A 20,802-nucleotide genomic window follows, 5' to 3' on the forward strand; every position below is an offset into this window, starting at 1 on the left:
CTTTTTCTGCTCAGCACTTGGAATAGTGGCCACACCATAGCATTACTGTCAAAGGAAATGATGCCCCATTGTTATAAAACCCAGTAACACAATTCCAAGATTTACACCCAGCTGAGAGCGAAGACAAGGAAGCAGGGATAGTGCTTCAGCTGCTGCACCTACTGCCATCAGACTCCAAATCATATAATAAATATATGGCACAAGATTGCAAGCTGCAAAGATTTAACACCTTTTTCACACACTCCAAAGGGTTTGAATGAAACACAGCTGTGTGGATGCTGACAACCGCTGCCTAAAAGCACAACTTGCCATAGAGCCCACAGGGCTGCTGGCCTACAGATAGGCAGTGGGAAGACAGCATCCAGAAGCAGTGATTCTGAATCAACACAAACCAAGTTTCTACACCACTAATCAAGTCTATCAAGAGGGCTGTGGCGTCCTGCTCTCCAATCTTTCAATGAATTGATTTTACGAGTAAGATCATCTCATGTGTCTAAGCTACTCAAATCTTTCAAGTTCATCCTTCTCTGCTTATGTAAGGGGTACATCAGCAGATGAAAATCACACTGGGAACTTTATGAACGCATGAATATTCATCTGCAAAGAATTACAGATTGTATTACACAATCACACTGCTGAGACCTAGTTTGTCAGGTAACCAGAAAGGATCCCAGCCCTTAGAAAATAAACAAAAAGCAATCCACGTTTATTCTTTAATTAAAAACCATTCTTATTTTTGTTTAATTAACCTAGGCTATAATGTAAAAAGAGCCCAAAGAGCTATCTTTGTTCTCATTTTTCTGTTCCTTGCAGTAAACTACAGTGAATATTCTGTGTGAATGAAATGTCCAGGATAAAGAGACCCTAATGTATTCATAGCCTTCAGCATCAGGCATGAATGCTGATCTGGCCACAAGACTAATTATCGATATACCATTGTGAGTAGAAGATGGAAGGGGAAAGCTCCTTTTAGCAGGAAGGACAGCGAGCAAACTAAACAGTTTTTCACTAAGGAGTTAGAAGAAATCTAAGTGAACTTTGTGCCCAGTGGTGAAGAAGGGGGAGGCTCCCTATTTCTAGTCCTTGCAAACAGGCCAGCCATGGCAGCCTGCGCACCTGAGGTGATCAGGAGCCTTTTCTCAGTATTTCTGCAGGAAATCAAGAATAATTGAACCCTGGGGTGAAGTGCAGACTCCTGCGTACAGATGCTAATACAACATACTCAGTTTGAGTGAGCTGTTAATTACTACACTTGAGATTATTTAAATTTGCTCAATGTACATGTTGAGCCACATTGGCATGGGCACGACAACCTGTGTGTGACTAGGTAATACTTCAATTGCTTGTTTATCTCAAATTCTTCTAAAAAACATAGGAGGATTATATTTGATGTATAACCTTGGCTACTACAATAAAGTAGTACATTTATAGATTCATAACATACCTTTTCACTATGGATATAAACAATTATTAGAAAATACCAAAACCCCAAGGGTCTACTAAAAGATCAAATATGTGTTTGAGAGCTTATATATGTTGTCTCTGTAATACATACATATTCCATATATATAAAGATATGTGGTATGTATACAGATATAAGCACAAAGTATCCATAGTAATTTAAAGACGTTTTACACCATGCAAACATGAGAACAAATTCCTATTCTTATATACAAAACAGCTATGCATAATTAGCCATGTGGCTTCCATTTAGAAATTCAAAGGTTAGCATTACAGATGTGTCTAACCAGTTCATGTCCACTATATGTACTGGCTAGATTATGGAAAAGCTTTGAAGAACAATTTTGTTGAAATGCAGATGGTTGGTCCTAAGTAAGATTGCTAGAAGGCTGCGTTAAACAAGTTTTAAAAATATGCATGAAACTGCCTACATTTGTACAAAAAACATACAAGAGGCCATGCTGGGTTACACCAAAGCATTCCATCTCAGTAGATGATTAGGGAAAATACATTTGAATCGCCAAAGTCAGACCTCAGTATCCTTGTATTTCCTTTAACTTGGAGACTTCCTAGGCCGGGGTCTCATTAAATACCACCATCTGAATAACTAAGCCATCTGTGAAGTTTTTCTCCCTAGATTTATCAAATTCTTTGAAAAGGTTTATACTTCTGTTTTCCACAACGGCTCACAGTAACGTTTCATAATTAAATTGACATTTGAGCTTTCAAATCTCTGATAAAAATTTCATTACTGCTGCAAGAGATATTGTTCTGCAGTAAGAAAGCACAATTCAACTATTAACTTGGAGGAAGTTTAGAGGTGGATTTGCTGAGACATTGCAGCTTCGCAGCTCAGACCTCTATATAATTTTAAGTTCTTTACTGCTGATTTTAGAAAAACTATGAATATTTTAGTATGAAATACAAACTCGTCTTTATATCCCTTTAGCAGCTAAATGGTAGAAACTGAAAATTAATTAATGGATGTTCAAAAAACAGCTTGAGCACCACCTAGAAGAGAGATTGTAATCCACGCTCACAATTTCAGAAAATTTGTTAGTCAAAGGTAAGGCCAGTGTGGTTCAAGGCTGAAAAATCTTCTCCAGGATATGCATCATTGAATTATTTTTGAGCTCTGCATTATATGTGGGATCTAAAACTAAATTGTATCTGTACAAGCTTTCCTCCTTTCTTCCTGCCCTCCCTTTTAACAAATAAAATTAAATGAATTAAAGAAAAAAACAAAAACAAAACAGGTTGAAAGTTCTTCCTGCTTGGAAGTAAATAGTAATCTGGATCAAGATAGTATAATAAATAATAAGCATAGAATGAGATGCATACTTCCCCCATAGTTAGCAGACCATTCCCACCCAGTTGGGAACAAGACAGGGCTTTGCAAGCAAGCCATTAAATATTTAGTTTCTGGTATGATGAACCTCCTCTAATTAAAATTCACACCAAACACTTAAAATTACTTTCTAGTACTCAAATATGTCAATACTTCTGCGTCATAAAAAGTAATTCCACAACGCACAGTAGGGAAGCTGCTGTGCTGCTTTTTTTTTTTTGCTAAGCAGCATACTCCAAAGAGTTGATTGTAATTCCTGATATTAAAAGAAATATAAAAAGTAGTATTTGATTTTTTTTAATACATTGTAAGCACAAAGCCGTTTTCTGTGATTGTCTTCAGTTTATTTTTTCCACTGTTTTAAGATCATCACTGATGTCAGCTGTACTTCAAGTACATGCTTTACTTAGAAGTATGATAGCATTTATCAAAATGTACATCTGTATTTTATTCTGATTATGGCCATGAATTCAATCTTCATTAAAATAGCTTTTAAAGTATTTCTCCCTGCAGACTGTGCTGTACAAACAATTTTATTTGGTGAAATAATTTTGCGCTATGTTTCCATTCCTCCAACTCAGCCACAGATTTTCCGTGTGGAACTCTGGAAATCATCTGGTCATAATTTAAAATTCAGGAAAGCACAAATAATAAGCATAATACGTATATATAACCTGCATTCCTCTTCAGACTTGCACCACAAAACGATGCTAAGTTCATGTGCTAAAAAGGTGTGGATGTTGACAGCATTTTTTTTTTTTTTAAAGTGCTTTTTGGGTTTTGATACCCTGTACTGCCTCTCCCAGGTAACCTCCTAGGAAGAGCATGTTTATTTTCAAAATGTGTGCACCATATGAAAAAACTGCACAAGGACACACATATGGTAACTTTTGTGACAAAAGAAAGATTGAAGTATGGAGAAGTACCATCTTAACACTGATGCAGACAGAATCAGAAGGCACCGGGAAGCTTCAGATGTTACTTTTACCTTGGATAAAAAGGTACTTATGCTTTATTATTCTCTTCTGATGGCTCTTTGTGAAAGCTCTTAAAAGCACCCCTGTAGTTTCTCCCATATTATTGGAATTATAGGTCTCAAGAAAGAAGTACGTCTGGGGAGTTCACCAGATTCAATACAATATTAGTCATTTTAAAACTTTAGTGACCTTAACTCAAAGATCAGAAAGCATTTCAAGGAATGAAAAACCACAGTCCAGAAAACTCTAGCATAATATTTGAAATGCATCAAGGATGGCACTGGTGCACATGAGATCAGGATGTCTTACCTATCTTTGCCATATTACCAGGCCAGCCTTCCTTTTTTGTAGTTTAACTTTCCAGATACCTTTTGATTATAATCTACCATACCCAACCTCATTTATATTCATTTACATACTAAACCTCTTGCTGTTAGATTAAGTTTAAAAAAAAAATAAATCCTGTCACGTTGCTCCCAATAAGAAGCTGCCAACTTCAGAACCAGGTTTCATTTAGCTGAATCATAGCCATGCACACTCACAAAATTCACAGCTATCAATAATATTTACTCAGTGCATCAGTCCTTACCCCATACTTTAACAATCTAAACAATTTATGATACTGAACTTTCCTCTAGGCTACCATTCTTAATTCCGTTTGCTTCTAAGGTCTTTAAGCGTCCCCACTTTTCCAGCAATTATTTATAGACATCTATCAATCGTGGCCTGCAATGAAGTGTGCTCACGCTATTGTCCATCATGGAAAGCAAGTGGGTCTTGTTTGGTTGGTTTTTTTTCATGCAATTCTTGAGCAATTTTTTCCCCCCCAGTTAAGCTTTTGCTCTACTAGGCTTACAGCATACTGTTATAAGTAACATAACATCAAGTAGGTTTAAAATAATTTCTGCTAAATGCTTACTGCAATTGAATTGAGTGCCACATTCATTCAACCAGCCTTCACTTTCCTATCTTTACTGAAACATATCCAAAAGTTTTCACCTGCTTATGTAATCAATAAGATGAGTCACACATGAACTTACTGAGGTAAGTCTGCAGTAGGGCACAGACCCTACAGCCAAGAAATGGCAGATTGATAGATCAGAGATCAATAGGAAATAAACTGGGTCACAACTCAGAAAACAAAAAGGTGAGAAATTACAGGTACAGTTAATACAAAACCCATTACAGACAATAAAAAAGCCATAAGTGTCACTGAATCAGGCTCAACTATTACTTCCCTGATATAATAACGTATGTTGAATTCAATCTCTTACAAGAGATGAGAGACTTCAGTACTCAAGGGGAAAAAAAGCAGGATTAAAAGAAGCGTATTTCTCCAATGCTTTTGTTTTTAAATATATAGCTACCAACTTTGCAGCTTATCAGATAAGACCTTGCATTCAATCACAGATAGGGAGACAGATACGCAGTGCACAGTTCTACTCTCTGCAGAATGTAGAGAAATAGAATTTCCCATTGAGGTCTGTGGAGTGACATGGATTTCTTGCACCAAGATCAAGACTATTTTATAGTGCGGTTATAAAATTAGCGCTTACAAACACAACAGAGATACCTCTGGAGTGGAACACAACAGCTGCTTAACAACTGACAAAACTGCACAACAGCTGAGGACAAAGCAGAAGAGAACTAATTCAGCCTGCATCTGCAGGAAAACTTTAGCTAGGATGGTCATTTGTGCTCAAATTAACATCTGGAACAATATCTTATTTGATGATGAAATTCAGTACAAGTGAGTTTAATCAGAACATTTTCATTACCGACTTTAATTGTCAGTGTGCTTTTACGTTGTTGCAAGTGTTCTATCAAATACTGAAGTATGTCACTGTGGAATCCTTACAACAATACTAACATTTCACGATACCCTATTTACTTCTGTTATTTACCTTGCCTTGTACTACATAAACAAGTAATAGTGGTCCTGCTTAAAACTGAACAGAAAGAAAAAGGTAGAATTCCCACTCTGAACAATAAGTTCTACATGCAATTTGATTTGAATCATAATCGCATTCAAGAGGTTGTCTTCACTGATTCCAGATACTAATCACAAATCTAAGCCACAGCTGTCATTCCCAAACTACACCATGTTAAGTTTGCCTCGTTTTTTTGGTCAGAGATACTTAAAAAAAAAATAAAATCATTATCTATTGTCCAGAATGGATTGCTCTTACCTTCTTAATCAGGAGAAGAATTTAATGAGTCATTATATCAGCAAAGAAGATCGCACAACATGGAAATAACACATTTATCAACACAATTTCTCAAGGCTTATTTATAGAAATCATCACGAACTTACCTGTAGGGGATCCCTCCATGACATGACCAATATAGGGTCCTTCTTTGAACATTGGCCTGTTATCATTTTGATCAATAACAGAAATATCTAGGCGGACTGGGCCATCGATGATTTTCCCACTTAAATCTGTTACTTCAACTTCCAGCTGTATAAACAAAAAGGAGAGGGGGAGAAGTTATTAGGTTCCTTATCACACCGAAGGATAAGAGAAAAATAGTTCCCATCAGTGGTGTGGTTACCAGATCCCACCAGGTACAGCACTCGCAGCCCACTATTTTGGACTGGGCTCAGAGCAGATTTTAAATCTAAGCAAAAGTGAAAGATAAATGTACATTCATGTCAAGACACCCTCCAGTAGCTTGAAAATAGCTTACTGTCTGAAGATATATATCAATCCACACACAATGGAAAAAAACACAAGTTACTAAACCTCAGTCATCGTGGCAAACCATACTAAAACTTCTCACACATGATAGCAGAAAAGGTCAGTTTCGATTGCAGCAGCATTGCATATCTGCAATTCTCTCCTCACCATGACATCAGTAAAAACAGTAATAAACATATCAGAGAGACAGCTATCATCCTCACCTATTCTACCCATCCCTAGATTCAACTCTCTAACGTAGTTAAGCCAGCCTGAAAGTGAACTTCGACATGGATGTTAAAACCACCCTTTTCCAGTCTTTCCATGAAACAGTGGTAGCAGCAGGGGCTGGAAGTCTCTGAGCATTTTTTATTCTATTAATTTATTCTTCACTGCCATGCCTTATACCTGTAAGTTATTTATAAGTTAGTGATAAATTGTGTTAGGAAAGAATTAGGTCAGAATTCTAATTCCTTATTAAAATAACTGGTTATTATATCACATACCCATATATGTTATAATTACACCCCACATTCATAGCTAAATTTGTGGGGCGCGTGTAGGAGCATTCATGTTATGAATAAGATATTATAGACACTATTTGTAAATAGTGCCACAGGCCATTTCAGCATCTACTCACTCTGCTCATTCTCACTTATCTAGAAATTGTTCTTGGAGGATTTTCTCAAGTTTTTTTGTTTGTTTGTTTGTTTGGGTTGATTTTTTTTGGCTGTATACAGGAATTAACAGTTTTAAAGCTAAGATGTCCTCTGAAAACGAAGACAACTGATTCACATGGCATTGGCACAGCTCAAGCTTCAAAGGGCATGTGCCCCTTCACTTTCCTGGGTTTGTTTAACACTGGACAGTGAAGTCAATGTAATAATCTCAGGATTGCATACAGTGTGATGGGGAATCAGGAAGAAAAATGCAGTGTTGTTATTGACCTACATTAAATCTAGATACAGTTTCAGATACAGTTAGGAATTGCTGACAAAAAGATTTATCTTAGTAAATGTTGACTCATCAGAACAATGTTAATTGCTTTGGGGAATGAAAGAATAGCAAGATTTTTCTGTGAAATTTGAGCAAATTCACTTTCTAAAGATAACACACTCTTAATCTCTCTCAAAATTAAGTAGCTATACTGCTCACTGGAAAGAACAAAGTTTAAAGCAACTATTTGCTTTCATAGAAAGTGCTAGCAATCTAAAGCAAAGGGTGATCTACCATTTGTTGATTTGTCTTCCACAAGTTAAAGAAGAGAATAGGAGACCTTTACCAACAACCAAAATAGATCTACTCGACCATGGCAAAACTCTATTAAGTCTGAGTCCCCCTGGCCAAAAAGATTCTGATAAGAGGTCCATGGAGAGGTCCATGGAAACTGTTACACAATCTGCTTCATTTTGTTAATATGACAGAAGATTTTATTAGTCCCTGAACAATAACCTGTAGAACCCTAAGCATTATGTACGAAAGAGCCAAAAGGCCACAGCACCTAATTAGGACCATCTGTCTTCACCTGACTGCTATACAGAAGAGGCATGTCTAGATCTTGCCTCCCCCTCTCCCACCTTCTCTCCAAATCCAACATCAGAACAACACCAAAGAAAAGCAGAAAGTACACCTTATCATAAAATCCAAACACATGCAAAGGAAAGAAATATTTAAGAAAAAGATACTATTGGCAGAGAAAACAGGTGACTTTAAACAGGCTGTAAATAAAATCACATGAATAATTATATTGCATCTCAGTATTAGAAGAACAATACATCAGTCTTTTAGTAAAGAAGAAAAGCCCATCTAGTTTTAATGTAAAACTTGACTGATATACCAGAGCTACTGCACTCTTTTAATAGCAACAGACTGTAACTGAACATACAGAAAGCATCTAAGCTCCTACCTGATTCCAACAGCATAACTAAAGAGAAATGGTAAGCAAAGAAGCAAAAGTTTGGGCAAACTGACAAAAAAAAATAAAAATAAAAAAAAAATCAGCAGATATACTTCTTATTAAGTCAGATTGACTACACTCCTCGTGTTTCAACTTTAAAGTTATGGAATTACTTTCATAAAGTTACACCTATGTGAATCTAGCAGCCATATTTTCAGAAACACTGAAGACCAAACCTCAATTTCATTTCTGACAAAAGAATACCTACAAACTACCAAAGCTGGTCAGGGGTTTACAAGAACACCACATTTCTCACAACACACATCAGCACACCAGGATACAAAGTGGACTTCGACCACTGAAGTTCACAGAGCTGAGAAGCACAGACAAAATTAAGCACACCAATAAAACAAGGCGAAGCAGCGTTAACACCGATAACTGCAGGCAGTAACAGATCCCAACCTATTTCTCCCCATCCCCTCCTCAGTTCTCTTCCCTTCTCAAAAGGGACTTCCTGACATTCTACACTATTTTCTTCCTCATATCTGCAGTGAGGTGGTTTCTCATCGCCTCAGACGTGAGAGTTTCACCTGAAGTTTAGTACAGTTACTCTAAGCAGCACAGACCTGTTTGAAGCACTCTCCTATATCATAGAGGCTTGCCTCCTTCCCACTCCTGCACTCAGCAACAATGTTAAAAGGAAAGATAGCCAGCACCATCCTTACCATTACTTCAAGCAGTTCCAGGTTTCTCTTCACACGTTGCTGCTTCCCTTCATTTATTGCTTTTGGTGAAGTGATTCTGGAGGGCCCCATTCCTCCTCTGCATATAAATGTCTTTTTCCTCTGCAGCCAGCCAGCCAGCGGCCCACACCAAATTACACCACGAATCTAAAGCTTTTAATAACTAAACCTAGAATACCTGCTGGTGCTTTGATTATCTTCAAAGTCTAATATGGGTTCTTTAGTCACTAACTGCTTTCTAATTGGAACTTTTGCTGCTGGTGAGAGCTTCTCCAGGATTTCTTCCAGTTTGATTACCAGGCTTTCCTGCACGTTCCTCACACCCACCTTCACACAAAAACACCAAAAAACATCCCAAAATTCAGTTATTTTCACCGGTGCAAACAGCAGCTTCCCAGCATGGCAGCATCCACAGGACGGCCGAGCTGCTCTGTGAGGAGAAGCCAGGTTGCTTCCCACTGAGCTTCCAGACAGTTCCAGAAAGCTCTGCAACAGCTCTGCAATCAGGAGCAGCTGAACCCCCAGGGACACAGGTGTAGGTGCATTAAAGCCAAGGGGCACGAAGTGTTCTCAGGTGTTTTGGATTTACCTCAGCCAATCAGTTTTTGTGCCCTCACCCCAGTGCTGCTGGAGAGGTGAACTGAGTGCAGCTGGGTGAGATGCAGAAGAAGTAGAAAAAGGAGTTCTTTTTTTTCCATGCTGAAAAGTTATTTTAAAGATTGGCTGCGGTTATCTTATACAACTCAGAGAGGCAACAATTTAGACACGGAAATAAATTGCAATTAAATTTCCTGCTTTTAAGGATATGGATAAAGTATTAGCTGATTATTACAAGGCACAAAGGAGAGAGAAAAGATTTAAAAACAAAACAACGCTTCTGATAGGTACAAATAATTGTATCTCAAGCTGCTCAAGAACAGGGCATTGATTTCCTCCAAAAGGTTGTACAAGTGTTGCCAAAAAGCACAGTATAGAATTTGGTCTCATATTCAGAATTAGATCCTAGGTGCAAAGGGATTAATTAGCCAGTCCCAGCATAAACAGCCCGCCTTATTACACAAAAATGCTTAAGTTCCTCACACTGAAAATACAGACTTCATCTCATGAGTTTCATGCTTATCTCAACATGACTCTCTATATAACGTCTTTGAAGAATTCCAGAACTGGAGATTTCACTAGGAAATCTCATTAAAACAGCAGCTGAGCCTTCTGTGATTGCTCACATCTTTCTATGTAAACAGCAGTAAGCTGAGCGATGTATAGACTGCAACCACATACAGTCTGCACATTGAAGAAAGCAACAGTGTAGGATTTTACAATGGGAAAAGATTCCAGAGCAATAATTCATACACTTTCTGTCTTTCTACTTTTTTTTCCTCAGTTAACAAAAGAAGATTAAAGACCAAAAAAGCCTTTTCTTTCAGAACAACTATGGAAACGTTTCTGAGTATATGACATTTTCCAAATTGGTATTTCAAGAATCAGATAATTTTATGGTAGCATCAATATTCAATTCTACTCGGCCAATCTGAAAAACCAAAGTCTAATTGAAGAATGCAAAACAAATTCTGCAAATAAGCTGGTTATATGAAGTAGGACATCCCTCAAACTACCTCTAAGTAGCATTCCCCTAGATCACACCATAACCTTTCCAATGACATAACAAACTGTAACAGTGAGTTCAGTTCTGAAGCCTCCAAATGATGTGAAGGATTTAACAACCTTTACAAAGCCCTTGGTAACAGTTTGAACTGACCTGTCTTACCTGAGATCAGCTGACAGTTATTTCACATTTTCTATTCCCTTGGAAATACCATTTAATTATGTGAATTAATAAACAAAAATTACTACAGAACAACTTTTGTCTCTGAAAAGAATGACAAACTATTCACGAGATAAGAATCACTTTACCTTCTTTGACCGTGTCAGATACAAGGCTTTGCAGATACATTAATACAAGATTTGCGAAAAGGACGAGGAATTTAATATTATAAACAACCAGATATTGATTTCTCACCCTTGTTTTAAAGGTAGTGATCTTAATATTTTGAATCCTCAAAATAGATTGAAAGTTCAATGCCATACTATTCTGGTTTGTGAAGTGAAATATAGCAAGTAATTCCAAGTAACGAAACAAGTATTGAAGTTGCATTCTTTATGATATTTAACTTGTCTGAGTTTCCCAGAACTTAAATTTCATTAAGAAAAACAAAACAAAATTGCAGAAACAGTAGGTAGATGTATATATTTACACTGCTAGGCGGGGAAAAAAGGGCACGTTAATTTACTCCCTCTTGCCTGTCAGAGCTATTCTTTGCAGAAATAAGAGCAAAACAAACTGAAATGACTGGTCTAATTCTTTATAATGAGACCATACATCAGTAGAGGAGAAAGATGCATGTTTAATGTAATTATTCATGTGATGTGTGTAGGACGTTTAATGTCATTTGACAGCAAAACTGCTTTTTGTAGGAAGGGGAGGTGCATCCAGGAATGGAAAATTAAGCCCCAAGAGGAAAGTTGTAAGAGAGATAACATGAGGAAAGAAGAATTAATGAAAAATACCACTAACCTTTCCTAGAAAGCCTTATCTAACATGACCTCCAAAAGCCCATTCCATGTGAACTTCTTTTTGCAACAACATCAGAAATCCTCCATCTCTTTGAAAAAAACTGCCATTAGCCATCCTGAAAAGCCACTACATCTTGGCAGACGTGTCAGTGTGAAGACAAATCTGGAGTCATTAAGCTAGTTACCAGAGCTCTTTGAATTTTCCAGACTCTTTGTTCCACACCTGCAGTACCACCACCTGCCTTCTAGCACCAGCAACCCCTCTTGATTTGCAGTTCGCTTCACAGAATGTGCCTAGAAAATGCCATCACTGAAATATGCCCATTGATGCAAAAACGAAGATAAAACACTATACATTTTAGATTTTATACATATAACTTAAATTGCTTCATGGCAGTTAACTAAGCACTTAAGAATTCACCATCTCACTGAATGTATATACTGTAATGCTCTCTGTGTCACAGTATTTTTTTTTCCACAGCTGTGTCTCTCTGCATCATAATATTGCTAGAAAGGTGTTATTTTCTTGTAGACTTTTAGTCCTGATTTTTTTCTCTACTGTCAGCATGGAAAGGTCCCTTTTCTGTGAACAAGATCACAGAATGAGAAGGAAAAATAAAGCAGAGAAAAAGAAAAAAAAAAAAACAAACAACCCACGAAAAGAGAATGATGGCATAAACCTCAGAGAAAATAAGATAATAGTACTGTGTATGAAGTCGTAGAAAGCTTATACCAAAATGAACACTGCCTTTACTACAGGACAGCATTAAATCCAGTAGCACATTTGTTGTTTGTTTGTTTTTTTTTTTAATGTTTCAGCTCATTGAAAAAGACAACAAATAATTTTATATTTCCTAGAAACTTTGTTGCATGTTAAAAAAAAAAAAAAATTAAAAAAAAAAAGGAAAAATGGAATTAATAAATTCACCTGATGTTTTAACACATTGCCGAGAATTTTTAAGGACTAAAGGCAAAGCTGGTCATTGAGGAGTAAATGGTGTTTTCCATTACTTGTACTAGTTTGGAGTAAATAAGATTTATTCATCTGAGTTCTTGTAACCATCATTTTAAAAATTTCATATTTTTAATATTTAAATATTTGGAAGAAGTATTTCTTCATGCATGCCAGGTAACTTCTTATGCTCATGGCACATTTAGTTTTAAGCATAAGATCAAGCAATAATAAGCCCACCTCTCATAAAATCCAGTCGCAGTGGTGCATGTCACTGCCTAGGGACACTGCACTTCCAACAGTCAGATTGCACTGGAGAAGGCTGGCTTTAACTGGTTAGTTTTGCAAAAATGACAGCAAACAAAGGAACTGGGAGAACACAGTGATATTATCACAAGTCTCTCCTCTTTTTTTTTTTTTTTTTTTTTTTTCTTTTTTTTTCAGGAAGCCCTGAGCACACCACGCAATGCAGCAGTCTGAGATGACCATGCCAGCAGACCTTGCCCACAACTCCGGTAAACCCTGCTGCAACTGGGGACCAGCAAAATACAGTCACTATAAGGACTTCCAAAAAGTCTCAGAATTGCCATTGCCATTTCACTGGTGGATATAAATGAGGTATGAAGCATTTAAACTGATTGTAAGTATCCTGATTCATTATGATAAAACTGATGGGACCAACTGATGCTATACAGCAGGACATTTCAAAAGAAAATCAAAGAAATAAGATAGGAAAAGATGGGAGAGGAAAGATGAAATGACTTCACGAAAGCCACACACCAGATGAAATTTGAATCAAGCTTGAGTCCAGGCTTTTTGATCTCCAAACACAAGACTGATAGCTGGATTCTATCTCTTGCTGAGAAAGTGATGTAAAATTAGATTTACAAAGGTTATTAAGCTACCAACAGGTATCTTAATAAAGCTTTCAAAGTGCCTTACAAGACTGGGTAATATATCTTATTAACATCAAAACACCTTTAAAAGAGCTTTGAAAACCTGATTGTCTTGTTAAGGTCTCGTTTTTCCCCCATTAAGCACTTTTCTGCAGCTGCACAGACACAAAACAACAACTGAAAATAATTTTCTATGTCCTTGCATAACAATGCTGCAAATTTATAAGGGTTCCTCGTATAGCTACAAACACAGAATTAAAATGACTTCTGAAACATATTTTTTGTTATATATTGTACAAGTTATGAAACTAGAAAGTCCACTCCAAAAATAACCTCAGTGAATAAATGACAAGGACATCCCTCAAATCTGTGGAGCAATACAGCACTTCAAATGAAAGCATGTGTACTTCACACAGAGTAAAAGTATTATGGATGATCATATAAAACTAATTAAAATCTTCCTGTATCACAAGAGAACACATGTTGAGCCCCTCAAAAAGAGGGGGGTGGGAAGAGAGAGAGAGAGTGAGAGAGAAAAAGATATCAGGATTCACCAAAGCAATTGAGTCTAATCACCACAAAAATATTGAATTAAAAAAAAATCAAAAAGAGAGGAAGTAGGACTGAAATAAAGGATTAAAGCATAAACTCTGCCAGATTTTTTTAGGCTCCATGCAGCACCACAAAAACAACAGAGTATGTAAGAAAAGATGAAAAATGGCTTTGTACTTTCAAATAGCTCATAGCAGTATTCAAGCTCTGCTCACTGTCCTTAATGCTTGAAAATCACTCCAAACAGCATGTACGAAGCAGCAAAAGTGAAGCAAATTTCATCTCTCAGAAAGACTTAAGCAGCAACAGGGTCAGAGAGAGATCATAACTAATGAGACCAACAAAAATCCAACACCTAAAATGCAGCAGTGTCTAGAAAACTGACTTATTTAGGCATACCAAATAAAGGCTAGTATAAATGTCAGCTATAGATCACACATATATTTTGCTTTGTTATTACTGCTAAACATATCTATTCCTACAAATAAGTAGGAAAAGGTCTTAGAAGTCAAGGATCACTCAACTTACACCCATCTCATATATACAGAACTAAGATTCTCTAGTTGAAAGCAACAAGCAGGGAGTTACAAGAGCACTTGTGCAGGTTAAACAGGAGGGCATGAAGCAAGCTGCTGCCTAACTTGCTGGCTCTGCCAGACATCTCATCTCTTCACACCATCAGATGGTGCAAGACATTTGCCATTCCTTTTTTCATCACACCAAATGCAATGGTAATGAACTCTGACGTGTTTCATGTCTGAAAATATGCAGCTTTTATTTATTGGTATCATAAATCTGCTAATTCTCATTCCAAGTTCTTTCTCAATCTTTGGAAACCACTCAGATGCCCAATGACCTGCATTACCAACCAGAGCCTGCCTGTTTGACCACAAAGCTCAACTACTTCCACAGAGGACAAACTTCCTTCCTCACTGTACTCTTCACTAACAAGTGCTGTATGCTCTTTTCGCTGTGTTGAAGATAGTATATTTCAATGCCAATGATAAAAGTTTTAGGTGTTGGAAATGCCAACTGCATGCTTTCATTCTCTACTGTATGTTTGGTTACATAAATCATGGAAAAGCGAGTTTATTGAAATTCTTCCAAACCACGAGGTTGCAAACTCTCTTACATTACAAAGGTTGGGTACTGTCATCTGACTGGCTAAATATATCAGAGCAGTAGTCACAGTTAGCACTGCTTTCATTTCCCTCCTGTATTCTCTGCCTGGACTTAGCTGTTACAAGCACTGAAGTTAACAATACACTGTTTATCTTTTCCTGTTATTCTGAATTAAATTAGTTTTTGTTGATTTTGTCTAAAGTCAGCCTTATTGAATTTCACAGCATGCCAGGTTGGTTTGTTTTATTTTTTTTTATTTTATTTTTTATTTTTTTCCAAGAGGATGTCTATGGCAGATACTTTTATAATTCAGACGGCTGGTAACGTCTAAATGGATTAGCACATCCCATATGACAAATGCTTAGCAGTTTCTCTGTTTCAGTAAAACAGAGTAGTTGTTGCTTCCACTTTGCCAAAAATGGCAAGCTATGTACTTCATGTAAAGAAGAAAGGAAATATCTGAACACTTTTCTCATGTTATTTTAGTGAAGACAGTATGTACATAATGAAAGATACGCCAAGGGCAGCCTGAACTGAAATAATTGTTCCTAATTACCTGTTTTCTCTCTCTAAACCTAATGCAACTTAACATCTTGGACCATCCCTCTACATTAAATATCAATAAAGAAAGATTTAGTCAATGGGCCTCGAATTAGCTAAATTTACATAGTAACGGTCTCATCGAGTAGTCAAACAGTTGTAGTCTAGCTCCCAAATGATCAACAAAAGTCTGCTATATTGTTAATAACATCAGCTGTTAAAATATATAAATACACACACATACATATATACTTTTAAGGCATAATTCCTAGTTTGAGTTCCATGAACCTCCCTGAACTTCTTGGTTTTGTTTTTGATATTTCAATCGATTCTAGATTACCACATTGAGAACCTTAATTCTAGGTAAAAAGGTTACCTGAACAAGATTAGAAAATTGGGCATAATGTAGAAACAAATCTTCCAGACAATAGAAACCTTGCATCATTTTGACCTGTTAAACCTTGCATCTTTTTTTTTTTTTTTTTTTTTTTTTTTTTTCCCCAAAACTTGAACTATCCAAGAACAGGAAATCCTTACAAAAATATAATAATTAATTAAGAATTATATACATACATACATACAAATTACATCTTCACTTGTTTTTGCTACACCATGAAGTGTTCTCCTTTGGCTTGGCAAGGTCACTTTTCATCAATATATTACTGGTTGAAATGTAAGATAACTTCTTTTATTTAGAGTAACCTATTTATAAATCCATCACTATTAAGCAAGATGGTAGTTCAATGCAAAATACAGATACAGAAAGTCAGTCCAATCAATACCAAGAGCCTGAATTTTGAGCTCCAATCAGTAGCAATCCATCAGCCTTACAGAACCTATCAAAGAGAGTAGAAGTATTCTGTTTGCAACTGAAGTGTCTGCAGAACCAAAGGTTTGTCATTATGACACAAAATAAATTCTATAGCGTCAGGATAAACAATATGTCTCAAACTGTATAGTAAGCATATTTATAAGGAGTACAGTATCTTAAACAGAGAACAAAAAACAGATCAACAGATCACTGTAACATGATCACTTGCCATATAAAGAGTTGTCTGGTAAACACAGATAATGAAGATTAATAAAAAGAATGTGGAAAGAACTTATGCCAAAGAGATGAGTTTATGATTTGGAAGAACCCCACTCATAAGAAATGCAGACTCAAATGCACAAAAACAACTTCAAAGTATTTGGTCCATCTACAAAAGTAGTGAGATCCCTACAGATTCTCTCAAATACAAAGTAGGCCAAGAAAAAATATTAGAGGCTCTGTGTTTGTACCACTTTATGTCAAAGAAGGAAATGAAGACCACAGAAAGCATCTTCACAAGGTAGTTGGTGCTCCAAGACTGCCAGTGCTCAAGATGCATTTAGGTAATGCCCTTAATAAAATATTTTAATGTTTGGTTTGCCCCGAGGTGGTCAAGCACTTAGGCTCTTTGATCTCTGTAGGTCCCATCTCGTTGAACTATACTCATAAAATCTCCAGAAGGCTGTTAATTTTTTTATGTAAAATATTTTTTAATCACCTTTGTGTTTCACCCTCTTTCAAATTCAGAACCGAGGCTGAATCACAACAATTAGCTGGCACTGTATGCTTTTCTACAAATAGCTTACATGCCATTAAATGGAGGCAGTTGAGAGAGAGATGAGTGGACTGTTTAGTCACCTGCCTAATTTTACTATAGATACTTCTTAAAAAGAATTACTCTTTAACAGAAGATAAATGGGCTTCACACTAAGTAATTCAAAGAAAGTGGGAACATTAACCACAGAAAACATGCCAAAAAGAAATGCATTTTAAGTAATCAGACCTTCATTTCTCTCATAGAAGGTCAAATAAATGTGTCTGTAGGTTGCCTCTTCGGCAAGTACAGCAACAACATTCTTCTGCAGAAAAAATGGACATTCAGAGAAGGATGCACTGCCTGTTTAGTAGAAGACTGTGAAAAAAAAAAATCTGATAAAAATGCATACTACTAACCACAATATTCATAGCTCATCAAACCCTGACATGTTCTGGAATATGCTAGTGCCAAACTGTATCACGTCAGCTGAGTTTGACAGCAGGTAAATTACACTGTTCAAGAGTTTAACTAAAATGAAGTTGCTCAACAAAACTTTCTTGATCTAAATAGGATTTTCAATCTTAGAAAAATATACTGTTATTAATGGAGTAAAAAAAAAAACAAAAAACAACACCTGACATTAAGTTTATTCTTTTGCTTTATTTTCTGGTTTCACTAGCAGAAGGTCATTCATAGCAGAATCAAATAAAACCATAAAAAATAAATCAGTTTCTGTATTTTTTTTCTCCCTGAACAGCTTCATTCAGAACTACATTTATCATTTAAAATTATCCATCAAGAACTGTAATTGAATACCTTTCAGCCCTTAGGTTTGAATACAGCTTTGAATAACCGTGCTGACTGATCACTGCAGTCATGTGGCATTAGTGGTACACTCCGACTTCACCTTCCTACTAAATATTTAAAGGACTGAAACAAGTCATTTCCAGATCAAATCTTCCTGAAAGTACATGGTAGTATGACTGTCTGTCCAAAAGCATGACTAACATTTTCATCCATAGACATTCTTATTAATACCAAGTTTCTTAAACTCATATTACTAGAAAACAACTGCAGGAACAGCCAGTACTGTCATCACTGTAAACCCTGTGTTTGCTGTACAAATACGTGTTTGATGTGCTACTTTTCAAGATACACATCATACAGCAAGTTGGAGTACTCAATATTCATGTATATTTAGTAAGTAATAGATGTAGTAAGACAGTTTAACAATCTAGTAAGATAGAAGAGGGCTCACATTGCTATTTGCTCTTGCCAACAGCTGTGAACAGTTCATTTAAAAAAAAAAAAAAAAGGGGATTAAAGGTGATTTTGCTGGTGGAAATGTCTTAAATCTGCTAGCTGCTTTAAATTGGAAAAAAAAAAAAAAAAAGAAACACAAAAAAGTGGAATTATAATAGTTAAGAGCTTGCAGCCCTTATTATTTTCATCCATATTGCTATTATCTTGAGTCCTTTTTAACTTAATTACTAATTCAATATTCCTTATATTTAGTCTCTTATTGTTTTTCTGACGTTTATTCAACATAAACCCATTCTGTCACAATTTGTTATTTTTTGGAAGAATGCAAACTATCTGTGCTCCTGTGATCTTGCCTGCGTATCTATCTATCTGCTGTAGCTTTGTAGCCTGATCACAAGTAAGATTAGTGAATAATATGACACTTGGTCAGCCTGCAGGTATGCAGCTAGGAAGGAACAGTATTTTTTAAATCCTTCCCACAGAGAGAAACCTAATATCCGTGTTCAGAGTTATTTTTGTCTCCAAGTAGACGTGGCTATTTGTTCCTTGTCATAATGAAACTTCTGTGTCTATAAGAGATCAAGAGGCCAACTAAAAGCCATATCATAATTAAAGCGTGACAGTGATACGGGAATTTTCCATTAGCCAAGGTGGTAAAAAATACAATAACCAAAGAAATATTTCTCTAAGTTCCACTCCACATTCACATCACTCAGTCTGTGATTTCCAAGAAATTTTACATTCCTTTACACTCCCGTTCCCTCAAGTAAATTTTACTCCAGATCTGTATACAGTTATCTGTATTATTTTGTAGACTTATTTCTTATTCCTTCCACCAACAACCACAGAAGCTCATTTACGTTATGCAGAATATAATTAGTAGGTATTGTATTTATTTGACAGCTTTCTCATTTTCTCAGTTCTATGCAATTTGACAGAGACCGTTGCAGATCCGTAACTAGTCTTTCAGAATGACTTTCACAAGGTTAGCTCACTTATTAATTGACCCTTGGTAATGGTAATTTAAGGAGCATATTAATCTCATCTGTCAGTTCTAACACATACTAGATATATAAAATAATTTGTCTTTTTTCTTTGCAAGGAGTCTTGCAACAGAAATGAAGTGTCTAAATTTTTAATTAATGTGCATTTTCTTTCAACAAATGGCTTTTGGAGCAAAAGGACACATCTTTTCAGTAGTTTTCTTTATTCTACTTTAAAGCTCCTTCATTTTCTTATGAAGAAAAGCACTATTTCACCAGTCAATAAAACTTATGATCTAGATAATCTTTGACAAAGGACACTCTGTTATTCTTAAACCAGATCCCTGAAACTTAAAAATACATGAACAAAGCACTCGATAACAGCAGTGTTATTTATTATTTCATATACTGATTAAAGGCTTCTTGCGTTCAAGGAGATTTAATTCACTAAGAATATTAAAAAAAGATTGTTATTCAGAAACTGAAAAACTTCAATCGGTATCAGATGCTAGGAGTTGTAATCTTTTTAAATTTCATTTTCAAATGCATCATATGTTGAGCAGAGCTTTTGGTTTAGCTCTAAGAAAGGGTTATATAAAATAGGTACCAGGGCCCTGGGTAAGTTCTGCTTTATTTCCTTCATTAAGTAAATAATGGGAGCAGTTAACAGCAAGGGGAAGGGAAGGAAGGAAGGAAGACAGTTGTGCCATCAGTGTGTGATCATCTGCACTTTGTTTCACGTGGATGAAATGCAGCTCTTTGCATAACCACTCCAAAAGGACATAAGAATGTATTGATGAATGGACATAATTCTCATTAGGGTTATCACAGGTTTGAGGAGGAACAGAAATCCTATGCTTTTCATTTAAAAGCAGAGAAGTCAAGAAAGTACAAGGTGAAAGGTGAGGTACACTCCCATCCCCTTCTACTTCTCCTTTTGTGTCCAAAGAACGAAGAGGCTTTCTGAAGGGAAACTTCACAAAGAGCAGACCCTTGCAGCTATGTTTTACTTCATATGAACAGCACACATATGAACAGCAGCAATGAAAGACTCCATCAGCTCTACGGGCTATAAAGCTCTTACTAGCATCAGAGAATTTACTATATTGACACCTGGCAAAATTCATCATGTGGGACAGGCTATAACAGCCAGGGTGGTCCACAACACACTCACAGAGGGTCTTCAGAAAGAAAGAAAACTGAAGATTGCTGGAAGTGGGCACTTGCCCTGGGTAGCTGGGTAGCACAAAG

General features: G+C 36.3%; 1 protein-coding gene across 1 annotated transcript in view; it reads right to left on the reverse strand.

Annotated features, from left to right (window-relative positions):
• Positions 1-20,802, reverse strand: part of CDH13 (cadherin 13) — a gene marked incomplete at both ends in the record, with an annotated part of 413,730 nt that overhangs the window by 158,627 nt on the left and 234,301 nt on the right. The window contains one exon of the mRNA XM_079541296.1: positions 6,101-6,245. Coding sequence (XP_079397422.1) covers positions 6,101-6,245 — 145 coding nt within the window. The remainder of the gene's footprint in view (positions 1-6,100; positions 6,246-20,802) is intronic.

The sequence above is a fragment of the Tetrao urogallus genome (assembly GCF_951394365.1).
Source record: "Tetrao urogallus genome assembly, chromosome: 12".
Classification (NCBI taxonomy): domain Eukaryota; kingdom Metazoa; phylum Chordata; class Aves; order Galliformes; family Phasianidae; genus Tetrao; species Tetrao urogallus.